General features: G+C 42.5%; 1 protein-coding gene across 1 annotated transcript in view; it reads right to left on the bottom strand.

Annotated features, from left to right (window-relative positions):
• Window positions 1–12,434, bottom strand: part of atrnl1a (attractin-like 1a) — a gene marked incomplete at its 5' end in the record, with an annotated part of 302,603 nt that overhangs the window by 134,210 nt on the left and 155,959 nt on the right. Inside the window, 3 exons of the mRNA XM_083988807.1 lie at window positions 2,878–3,035; window positions 6,097–6,175; window positions 6,695–6,789. Coding sequence (XP_083844933.1) covers window positions 2,878–3,035; window positions 6,097–6,175; window positions 6,695–6,789 — 332 coding nt within the window. The remainder of the gene's footprint in view (window positions 1–2,877; window positions 3,036–6,096; window positions 6,176–6,694; window positions 6,790–12,434) is intronic.

Genomic DNA, 12,434 nt, shown 5'->3' with positions numbered 1-12,434 from the left:
CCGATCCGTGGAGAGCGATCTGAACAGATCACGGATCAACTGTGATCCATTGCACCACTAGTCTTTAGTGTTTCCTGGTGAACTCACAGGAGTTCCCACCACAAACACAACATGTTTATTTATCCCCGTCATCAATCCTGTCCAGAGTTGGGAAATATCAGTATTTGTTGTTGTGATGTGGACGAGTAAAAATAAACTTCAAGATAAACTTCAGCCTGTGATAATCTTTCAATGTTCCATTTTATCTGAATTTTTTTGTAACCGAGCAGCTTCTGTACTGTAGTTCCTCCCCGTTCATCATCCCTCTGTCCATCCCTCCATTCATCAGTGTCTCTATCCGTCTCCAGACCTGCTCTCTTCCTCCCTCAATCTGTCAATTAGTCAGTCTCTATTTTCTCAACACTGGACATCAGGACTGTACAGCAGTCCAAACATCAGTTCAGCAGCCAGCCAGCCTGTCTTCACTCTCTCCCCTAATTCCTCCATTATGTCACTTCTTGAGTCCATCCATCAGCACACACCCCACACCCCACATGACAGTCATCTTAAAATATCACCGCTAAAAGTCTACTTCAATTTAACGGATCATAAGGCTGCAGCTTGAATATTTAGTGTGTGTGGCTGCCGCCTGGAGATTTAATCCGGTGCTGCATAATTGATGGAGAGACATTGGAAAACTCACAGATCATTAAATGTGATAGCAGATTTGCCAAACATTTTTCAGAATAGTTTATGCTCAATGTCTTGTCAGGACTATATGTTCTGCAACTAGAGACAAACCGGAGGTGATGATGATGATGATGAGGATGTGTGAAATCAAACTTGTGCTGAAGCTTCTTCCTCCAATCACCTTCACTGGTGTTACTTACTTATTTACTTTCACTTTACTGATTTCTGCAACATTTTAGACCTTTAATAAGACGGTTTTATTAAACTTTAATTATTCCAACACAAACTTGAATAATTAAAAAGGCAAAACACTGCATCTTGTTAACTCCATATTAACATTAAAGAGCTGTTTTTAACCTGTGAATGCTCAAAGGTGTTGAATGTATAAAACCTGTAATTTAAGAGTAGAACAAACTTCACTGACTCTGAATCCTCAAAGTTTTTATCATGTGAACAGATAAAGTCGTGGACGTCACCACACTCTGGACCGCTGCTCTGGTTTTTGGCATTAACATTTAATAGTCTTTCTATTCAGTTCTATATTTAACATATTCTTTAATCAAATAACTTTTGATATCTTGTTCCTGGACTCGACAGGAACAGCTTGAAGCTAAAATGTCTTTGACTAGATGATTTTCCGATAGTTGCTGCAGTTACATTTAAGGACGAACTGCTGTGTCATCTTCAGTGGTTTCAACCGATCGTCTCGTTGATTGTGCTGCGAGTGAGACTCGACTCTAATGACTCTCTAAGAAAGAAGGTAATAAGACAACGAGGCTGCTTTGACGTCCAAACCCCAAGAAATTAAAGAAAACAACACGACATCTCGAAAGGACAAAGTGTTCAGAGCCCGTGAGAGGCCGCAGACTCTTACTCATCATTAACAGAAGAAAATGAGAACAACTTTTTTTTTTTCTCTCTCTGCAGCTCTGAAGCCGGGCTCGATCGATCCTCCAGCTCTCAGTAATAAACGACTTCATGAGCTTCTCTAATGATAAAATTCTAACTACTAGAGACTAAATTCATCACCTCCTGCCTCCAGTCGACACTGATTCATCATCAAGCACAGGAACCTCAGAAAAACAGCTGTAAAACCTGATACAGTGAGCTCCACACACACGACGACTGGTTTTCTGTAATCGAGCAGTGATTTAACCATCAGCCTCAGATCTGAGGGGGAAGTTAACTGGAAACAAAATTGCAGTGAAAATGAGTGATTTCATCGTGGTTTTGCATCACCCATTGATTACTTTAATAATTGCTATTCCTGAAAAGAAAATTGATTTACAATGTGGGCACAGAAATAATAATTTTACCCATTAAAAACAAATTAAAAACATCAATGAATAGAGAATGAAATTCAATTACAAACATTTTTTGTGTGGGACTTAAAACCCAACACAATGAACCTTCCATCTCAGATTCAGATGTGTTGAGGACCGAGGAAAGACGACTATGTTTTGTCATCGAGAAAACAATTATTACCTCAGATCAGTGATAAAAAGTTAAAGGGATATTTCAACATTTTGGCAAATTGGCCCATTGCCATAAACGCTATAGTCATAGCAGTAGGTTCGTTACCTTTAATTGTCGGTGCAAGCTATTTTTAGAATGGTGGAGCAGAGCCATGAGCTGCTCAGAGCTACGCTACGGAGGCTAATGGGATTTCTTGGTTTCCCTCATCAAACTCATCAAATACACAATCCAACAACTCCAAAACGCTCTGGTGGACAAGTTGTGACCTGCACATTCACCACGCTATGAGATAATAACAGAACGTTATGAGACGGAGTTGTTTTAGAGGGAAATTCATGCAAAACCGCTGATGCACGTTTTCAGCAAACAGTCTCTGTATTTACTTCGAAAACGGCTCTGTTTCGTAACGTTCCATTATTATCTCATAGCGTGGTGAATGTGCAGGTCACAACTTGTCCACGAAAGCGTTTTGGAGTTGTTGGATTGTGTATTTGATGAGTTTGATGAGGGAAACCAAGAAATCCCATTAGCCTCCGTAGCGTAGCTCTGAGCAGCTCACGGCTCTGCTCCGCCGTTCTAAAAATAGCTTGCACCGACAATTAAAGGTAACGAACCTACTGCTATGACTATAGGGATTATGGCAATGGGCCACTTTGCCAAAATGTTGAACTATCCCTTTAACAAAGTGAGGTTGAGAAGATTTGACGGAAAAACTCTTCTTCGTCCTCTTACCTGGATCTTGATTGGCCAGGTGAAGTTGGACACGTAGACGTAGAAGGTGATGTTGTGGTGAAGCCTGAAGTTGAACTTCTCACAGGAGAGGCTGTCTCGGTGCTCCTTGATGTTGGTCCTCGCTATGATGGGCATCTCCTCGCCTGAGATGGTCCCGGCTGCGGGAAGGACACACAAAATTAGACAAAGTGTGAAAATGATTCAGGAGGAGGAGGAAACTTTACTTTACAGGAGACAGAAAACCAACACAATCGAGCGCTGAGCGTCTGCCAGCTCTCAGGAGGACGAAAGGGACGAAGAAGAGTGATACTTTTTTATTGAGTTTCCTCTGCAAAGTTTTATTTTATTGTAGAAAATAGGGAGAATGTGAACTGCAGCTTGTGGTCGGGGCTGCTCTGCTTGTTTTCAGTGAGAAACGTCACCACGAGTTCTTCCAGAGGTGAACGAGAGAAACATTCGACAACAAACAAACACAAGAAAAGGCCGAGTCAGTCATGTGGAGACGCTCTGTCATCGGCTGATAAAACCATCAAGACCATGGTGATGGACGGAAACTGAATCTGGTCGTATTTGATGACTGTGGACGAAGCTGTGAATCAATTAGCAGGACGGTTTAATGGCGACATTACGCATTGATACGAGGAAGAAGCTCCAGCGTTAAAGATGATTTATTGTCTGTTTTTTCATCATCATGAACACTGTGATGTTTGAGATGGTGACTCTGGCTCAGACTCGGCGATGAGGGCTCTGCTGTTTTTGTTATTAAAGTTTTAATTTATTTCTAAACATATATAAACAGATAGTATTGTTTTTAGTTACAAGCCTATGATAAATGTCCTCAGGTATTTTGTTTCTTTGGCCAAAAACACGCTGTTAGAGGTGAAATTATTCAGGACTTTTTGGAAACAACTCGACTCTTGTCTGTAGGTATGAGGCAGCTTATCCAACCCAGACTCGATGCAGCACTTCTCTGGGAGTGTGGCGGCGGTCTGGAGGGGCCTTTTAACCCACTCCCACTTAAGAGTCATTAGTTTGGAAAGAGAATTAATGTGACAGACTCTTCATGTGAAAGTGCAAACTGAGTGAGAGTGGGCGGGGGTGGAGGGTCTCTTTCTCTCTGCTCCCTACACTTGTGTTTGAGTTCATTTACCATAAAAACAGGGAGAACATGCAATAAAACAAAAAGTTTAAGATGAATATGACTGTCACTGGAGGCATCTTTCTGGATCTTGTCAAATTCTACATATATATTGCAAAATTCTTGTTATCATGAACCAATACAAACTTTGTCGACATTGTCTTTCTTTGATTTTGTAAGACTGAACATGTGGCTTGGCTTGAGATTACAAACACTTGATTAAGAGCAGAAGCGACATAATAAGATGTAGCTATGTAGCAACAAAAAGGGATCAGTTGGCATCAGGACAAATTACAGCGGCTGTTTGTCTTTAGAGGGAAACTTCAGAAATAAGTTTCCGATCCAAATCCCAGCAGCAGCCACGGGCGACCAGGACCATGAGAGTCAAACAGTAACTCATCCACCATGTTGTTTTCTTTCAGTATGAACATCTCTGTGATTATATTTTTTTACACGGGCGATGTGAAGTGAGCAGTTTGAGTGGAAGTGGTCTAGATTTCGAAATGTCAATCTGAAGGAGGCAAATTAACCATTCAGAGGCAAAAAGTGTTTTCGTGACACCTCGCAGTAATTCAGAGCGAGCTGCTGGACTCAAGTGTTCTGGTTTCAGTATCCTTCAGAGCTTTATCACAAGTTTCTGTGTTCATGGCCGAGTTTTCTGACACTCTGAATAAAATATTCCCACCTCCTGCTTTATCAGGGCCATTAAACATGCTGTAATAGACTCTGCACAATCGCACGCACAATCGCAGTCACACACACTCCACAAGGAACCCACAGTGCCAAACAGAGGAGGCTCTGGGCCCCAAGACACTGCCAGTGTGAAGGCAGAGTGCTTTTATCTTAATTGAAATCGGGAGGGGAAATGTATAAAAATGCCCTAATGCCAAAATTCTAAACAGGCTGTGATGTGTTTTGTCAGGAGGGGGAATCCCCGGGAGGCGAGCGAGGACTGAGGAGTGGATCTGACCGTTTTACTGGAGGACACGGACGCTCGGCCACCAGTGAAAGACACCGACTGCAGGATATCTACACACACAGGCAGCTAATGATGGAGCTGTGGAGACGGACTAAACAATCGACCGCTGTATCATCATTCAAACCACATTACGTTTCATTATCACAGCTCACTTTCTGGTTCATTAGACACAACTGAAACGTCCGAGAAATATCCTATTATAAAAAAGACTATTGGCTTCTTTTTTTTAAAGCCTCGGTCCACAGAGAAATGCACACAGCCTGTATTCAGAAGCCGAGCCTTAAACAAGCCGTCAGGACTTCTGTGACTTTGTGATGTCACAATGAAGCGGCCTCCAACCTTGCAGGATTTGTTTTTTTCTGAGTGTTTCACCTGAATTTTGTTTTTATTTGATCCCTGAGGGAGCAGTCGGAGCCTCTCGTCTCCCACAGGTGTTTCCACATAGCTCATTACAAAGAGGATTCAAGTGGGTCTCCAACTTTTTCTTAAAATTTCACCACTTTTTGATCATTTTTATTCATTTATTTTAGAAATTTTACCACATTTTCTAGACTTTTTTAAGTTTTCCACTTTTTCCAAAAAAATTCTTAACTTTTTTTTTTTTTTTAATCTTACCATTTTATCTTCCAGAAATGTCTCTACATTATTTCCAAAAATTCACGCCATTGACCCTAATTTGAACAAACATTGACTAAAAAAGTAACGTTATTCAGTCTCAGAACAAATATTTGTGTATTTCTGGTGTTTGCTTAAAAATTTTGTCCAATGGGGGTCCATGGTCTAATTTTGTGTCAATTTAAGGGTCCTTGATGTAAAAAAGTTTGAGAACCCACTGGTCTTCGCCAGCTACGACTGAAAACTATGGGCATCAAATGACACGACAGAACACAGTGGGTCACAACACTAAAAGTAAACTAAACAATCGATAAATCAATAAAGGACATAATAATCAGTCCCAGCCCTTTTGAGAAAGAGGGAAGTGTCTAACCAGCTCAGAAAAACAAATAAGATTTGCTGGTGTACACCGGCCCCTCGTGGGAACTTTAACTTCTTATCGATGATGCAAACAGGACAAAATATCTTGAAATCAAAGTGCGTCTACCTGTTGAGCTCAAGGACCAGGTGATGTTGAGGTTGAAGTTGTTGGAGGCATTGATGGACATGTCCAGGTTTTTATTGGCCTGCAATACACAAAAAAAAGATAAAAATAAACAGTAGGTGGGAGCAGAACAGTGCAAGGTAAATGACAGCGGTTCAAGGTGCAAAGCAAAAACCCTGTTACTTTTGTTTCTTGGTTTATTTATTGGCTGGTTGAACTTACTTTCCTCCAGGTCTTCTGACCTTTTTACTCTTTCTTTGTTTACTCTCATGAATTTCAACAACAGCATCTTTAATTTGACCAACTCGTCCTGCCTCTACTTCTGTAACCTACGGCAAATCTGAATCCTTTGGCCTCTTCTGGCATCGGGCCATTGAGCCTGTCTGCAGCGCTGCTTCGACTCTCTACTTCAACTTGTATGTGAACACACCTTTAGGCAACAAGAGGGGAAAGTAGTTCTGATAAAAGTCGAGAATTTAGAAGTCAAAGTCTGACAGCAGATGTCTGTGTTTAAAGTAAAGCTCTATATAACTTGTTTTGTAAACTGACTCAACTGACTGACCTCCTGTGTGTGTGTGTTTAAGTGCACGTGTTACTGTACCTGCTCAGGTGTAGCCATGAAGTTGATGGCGGTGTAGTAGCGGTCGTCTTCCTGAAGCAAACTGAAGGTGAACTGGTAATCGATCAGCAGGTTGTCTGGGCAACAGAAAGAGAGAGAGAGAGAGAGAGAGAGAGAGAGAGAGAGAGAGAGAGAGAGACAAAGACAAAGCAGAATTACATCCTATGTTTATCCACAACCGTAAAATATGAATCACTTGTGTAAGATTTGGTCATATTTGTGGTGTGGAGGCTTTTGTGAGGTCACACTTGCCCTGGGGCCGTATTCACAAAGAATCTTAAGGTTAAAAGTAGCTCCTAAGGGCCGAATTTAGGAGCAACTCCTAAAAAAAGTGGGCGTGTCAGTCTTAAATTTAGGACTCCTAGTTTTTTAAAATAAGAGTAATTCACAAAGTATTTTATGCCTAAAAGTAGCTCCTAAGTCTGGGAGAGCTTAAAAGTCCTTGTGAGGACTCCTAACTCAGTAAGACCTATTCACAAAGAATCTGAAATGGCTGCAGCCAGGCAAATGTATGGAGGACTGCGAATTGCTGCAGAGGGGGGTGCTGGAGCACCTGCCCCTTTGCCCTTTGATGCCCAACGTGCCTTTTTGTCGGTGTTTTTTTTTTTTTTTTTTTGGGGGGGGGTCATCTACAACATTTTCGCTATAAAATGGGAGTAGTGACGGTGACGGACTGTCCAATATAGTCACAACGGTCGGACCGAGGTAACTGTGACTGCTGCGATGCAGTCATGCTGATGTGAGCCAAAAATATTTTTAAAAAGTTGGTGGGTGCGCTAGACACACACATCTGTTAGTAGTAATAGCTCATGTGATAAGGCAGCTCCCCCAGTAAACTAAACTTATTGTTAGTCTGGGTTCAAATCCTGCTATAGGCCACAAATGTGGGTAATGCATTTTCTTTTCTCATCATTATTATGATCATCATATAGGGCTGTCAACGAATGTGAAAATTAATATTAAAATGTGGGAAGAAAAAAAAACAGCGGCTGCTTTGCGAGTGGACGCACTGACCCTCATTGCATTTGCACAGCGTCACACTGCAGAAAGTGAGACGCGACAAAAACTGTAGCAGAAAGATGCAGATGGCAGAGAGAAAGACAGAAAGTTCAGAGCCCAACTCGGCAGCAGAGACAGTGGTTTGGACTCGAAGCAATCTAAAAAGCCCCGTCGGACCTGACGGCAAAAAAAAAAAAAAAAAGTGGAGCGGAGCGGCCGGCGGCGAGGAGGAGGAGAAGGGAGGGGAGGGGGGGCGCCGCCGGCACTCAACAACCAATCACCGTGTTGAGCGCCTCAAATTCGTGCACGAGAATTGACGTAATCCATAGCAACGGGGCGTCACCAGGGGCGTGACTCTTAGGCCCAATCCCATTTCTCTTTTTTACCCCTACCCCTTCCCCTACCCCTTGCCCCTCGCCCCTTGAAACGGAGCTACAAGGGGTAGGGGTAGAAAGTCGACCCCTCCGAATTGGGACACCCCTTCAACAATCACATACGTCATCACGTAGTCTCACTGGCTTTTACGTAAGCTGATGCGGCGAGCTTTTGCCAGAAATCAAATAGCGTGTTCCATATAACTTACAGTAATAAAATAAGATAAAACTTAATGCAGACTGATCGGTTCATTGTAAAACATTTATTTACTGATGTAAATGTGGTGATTTCTGTACACAGAGCCCAGAGGCAGCGCTGCCTGCTCCTCTGACTGGTAGCCTACATGAAGCATAACTTTTCATCCAAATAAACTAATGCTACTGCCACAATTGTCAGATTTCATCAATGAGACCAACATTTAAATGCTGAAAAGAATTTAACATGCTGGTGGTAAACCTCTAAAAACCCGCGGATAAGTTAATTAACGACCGCCTTCTCTCCCGGCGGGACCGGGACGAGGACGTACTTTCGCCGGCGGAGCAGTGCTGCAGACCGGCTGCTGCCTCTGTGAGGAGCCGCTCCTCCTGGAGCTTCACTTCTCCGAAAAATCGTCGGAGCAAACTTCTAACCCGCCGTCATTTGGATAAACTAACCGCACATTTGGGACCTAAATAGTTACTTTCTCGCAAGAAAAAATATTAAAACTTAATAAAGTGACGTAATAACCGCGCTACAGTGAGAAATAAAACAGCTTTTCGTTTTACAGCCACCGCTGCCGGCTGCCGCAAGATGCATTCTGGGAAACTTTTCATACCCCTCCGTTTGGAGTGTGCCTCTGAAAAATCTCCGTTTGGAGGGCTATGTAGCCCTACCACTTCCCCCTACCCCTCCGTCCTAACGGGGATTGGGACACCCCTACCCCTACACGTGAACGCGCAAAACGGAGGGGTAGGGGTAAGTGGTAGGGCCAAGGGGTGAAATGGGATTGGGCCTTAGTTTGCTCTTAGTGATTTATCCTTAGTAAGAGTAGGTCTCAGCGGCTTTGTGAATAGCTTTTAAGAAAAAACTCCTACGTAAAAACTTTTAGTGCGAGTTAGGAGCACTCCTAGCGGTAAGATAAAAGGCTTTGTGAATACGGCCCCTCATCTTTGACCTTTGATCACCAAAAACTAACCGTTCTCGAGTTTAAATGAATGTTTGTACCAAATCTGAAACATTTCCAACATATTTCAACCTGAAAACAACAGACCGGAAACGCATGAAAAGCCTCAGCCAGTTAATGTTTCCTCTTAATGACTTGTCTTCATGATAATAATAATAATAATGACACCATTGTTTCTTTCCGTTTGTTTTAATTAGTGATGTGTTCAGGGGGCCGGCCCCTGAGCTCACTTGTTTTCCCTTCAGGAACGCCATTCTGAATAAAACCTCCGCTCCAGGTCAGTTTATCGACGTTGCCTTCAAACGCAGACAGATTTATGAAAGTAAAAACATGGGAGACGCTGACTGGGAGTCGATATTCAATTAGATGAATAAGGCTACAGTGGTGGAGTTCTGGTCAAAGATCTCAATCAGTGACAAAATAAACAAAGTGTGTCTGCATATGTGCGTGTGTGTGTGTGTAAAAAGCACACGTGCTTTATAAATGCAAGCACGGGTGAGTTTGGTGAGGTTGTTGGTTTCTTTGACGAGAAAACGTCCCGATCAATAGAACATGAGTGAGAGTCTGAATAATCATGTTCTCTCCGAGATTTAATCATTTCTGAAAGCGGCTCCCCGTCGAGTGTGTGCAGGCAGCTCGCTGTCAGCCAGACAATGGTTAACGTATGGAGGGAGTCGCAGCGGTTGAACATCTGGACGGACAGCAGGAGCCGCGCTGGGTCACCTTGTCTGCTCGGCCTGATGGGGGGAGGGGGTGGGGGGGGTGAGGGCACTGACAGAGAGGAGAGAGGAAGCTGCTATGTGGCCATGAGAGGATCATTTTTATCTATTTTATTTGGATTTGTTTAATGTGTGTGAATTTGAATCCAAATTAAAACGCTTTTTACCATTTTTTAAGCTTAGTGGAAGTTCATGTTTTCACAGTCTATTCAGAGTCCTATTTTCATGCTTTTGTTCGACAGCCTGACTAGTTACTGTTGTATTACACATCACCACCATAACTGACCAATCTGACCCCAGGTCAGCTGGTGGAAGCTGTCAGAAGATCACCCCACTGTTATTTAAAGAACCACGAGTCAATCACCATAGACTCTCATGTTAAAGAGGAACTATGCAAGTCCGGTCGCTTTTCCGCTGTTTTGCTAACCCTCCTCTCGGCCATGTGCGTTTATTTACAACAAAGCCTGTGAGAAATCAATCAATAGAGCCGTAGATAACGTTATATAACATGTAATATGTTGCAACGTGTATATTTGTGTAGTCTTATCTGTCATAAACAAGAAATTACAGGTCACAGGGTGCGTTTGTGTCGCAGCGCGCAAAAACAAGAGCTGGGACACCGGGTCGGAGGCTCTGATCTTACGAGGTCGGTTTTCAGCCAAGAGACGCTAGGTGGAAGACAGAGAGCCTCCATTCTCCCTGGAACTAGTTACAAGTCATTTATTAAACCATCACAATTACTCCAAAGCTGTTTAATTAAGGTGAAAATGTAGCACGGTTAAGCTACAGAAAGAAGCTCCTCCCCATTTTGCCTATTTTCGGATTAGCTAGCAGTGTGGGCGGAGTCAGACACTGGCACAGAGGCTACGTCGGTCGTAATGCTGCAAAAGCTTTTGAACTTCTAGTGCAGAAAAACTTTGTCTCTCACAGAACAGAAAGAAAGAGAAAGAGAGAAGGAGAGGGAGAGAGAGAGAGAGAAAGTTGTTTAGTTATCACCTTCTTCTCAACTGTACAATCCCAGGGCGTTACCAAGACGAAAGCAAATTATGTTTGACAAACACCCTTGTTTTGTTCAGCCTTCATGGCAAGTTAGCCCGAATAGCAGATATCATCAGATCAAAGACAATATTTAGTGTGACTGCTGAAGCAGTCACACTATTGTTCTTCTGTTTGGCCATTTTCTTCCGCCTTTTTACGGTCTTCTTCTAGTCCTTCATACTTTGTGCTATTTCAACAATTCATATATCAAAACGTGCAGCTTTTTCAGGACAATATTGCTATTATTTTTCTCTTTTATACTATTTATACTTTTTCAAATATTTAACTTTTTAGATGTTGACAGTGTGCAGATCATTAACAGTCAACAGTCTTCTTCACAACTCCACTATAGTGTAGGGGTTAGGGTGGCTGCTTGCCAACCCTAAGATCACTGGTTCGAATCCAAGGGAAGAACTCTTGTTATGTTATGTTGAATTCTGCTCTCCTCCCCCGCCTTCAATTGGTTACAGGTGTTTGTTATCTCCTTGATTACTCATACCAGTTTGCAGCACATCATCACATTACAATGAATGACAACAGTCTTGAAAGCAGTGTGCTCTCTGTAGCCGAGTGGCAGAGTAAAGGTTTAGTGATCATATGGTCATGGGTTCGATTCCTGCCTTAGTCATTTCACATCATTGCTTGACTTTTGATTCCAATTATTCAGCTGTCATTGGACAGTCTTTGATTCCTCATAGTATAAAGCTCATTGTATCAAAGGTTTTCTTTACCCCTGACATACTGTCTCTGTCTGTAGCCTAGTGGTTAGCTTGCTGGTCTGGAGACCTGAAGGTTGCAGGTTCAAATCTTGCCTCAACAACAATTATAGTGAATTATTTTCCCAGTTGTCCTCTGTTGACTTCTGATAACTTGCTTCATGTTGAAACTGCTGCTCTCAGCCTGAAATTCACAGAAATTTTCATTCTAAGTCATTCAAGCTTGACTCTCAAGCTTTCTTGATGTTGACAGTGTGCAGATCATTAACAGACAACAGTCTCTGCAACTGTGTGTGCACTGTGGACTAGAGGCAGAGTGAAAGTCTAATGACCATGAGGTTGTGGGTTCGATTCCGACCTTGGTCAAACATTTGTATGGTGATCACTGCTTGCACTATTTGCTAATTCTGCAACAGCGTTCAGTTGCTATCAGCAGTCACACCATTTCCATTCTTGGAAATGCTTTTTCTAGTTTTTCTTAACATCTCTCTCTTCCTCCCTCCCAGGCAGACGTGCACCGCCGCTGCTCAGTTGTTTATCCCATAAGGGTCGTCAGTACAACTTCAGAGTATTTGGGTTTTCTTTTTCCTTTTTTTATACTTCATGAAGGGGATAGGGACTTGTGTGTGCAAGTGTGTAAATGTGTGAGTGTATGTGTGCACATTATGTTTGTATTTAACTCTCCAAGTATCCAGTATGTGCACATCTGTTTG

The sequence above is a fragment of the Trachurus trachurus genome (assembly GCF_905171665.1).
Source record: "Trachurus trachurus genome assembly, chromosome: 15".
Classification (NCBI taxonomy): domain Eukaryota; kingdom Metazoa; phylum Chordata; class Actinopteri; order Carangiformes; family Carangidae; genus Trachurus; species Trachurus trachurus.
The sequence above is the reverse complement of the archived record's forward strand: the minus strand, read 5'-3'. Positions and strand labels throughout refer to the sequence as shown.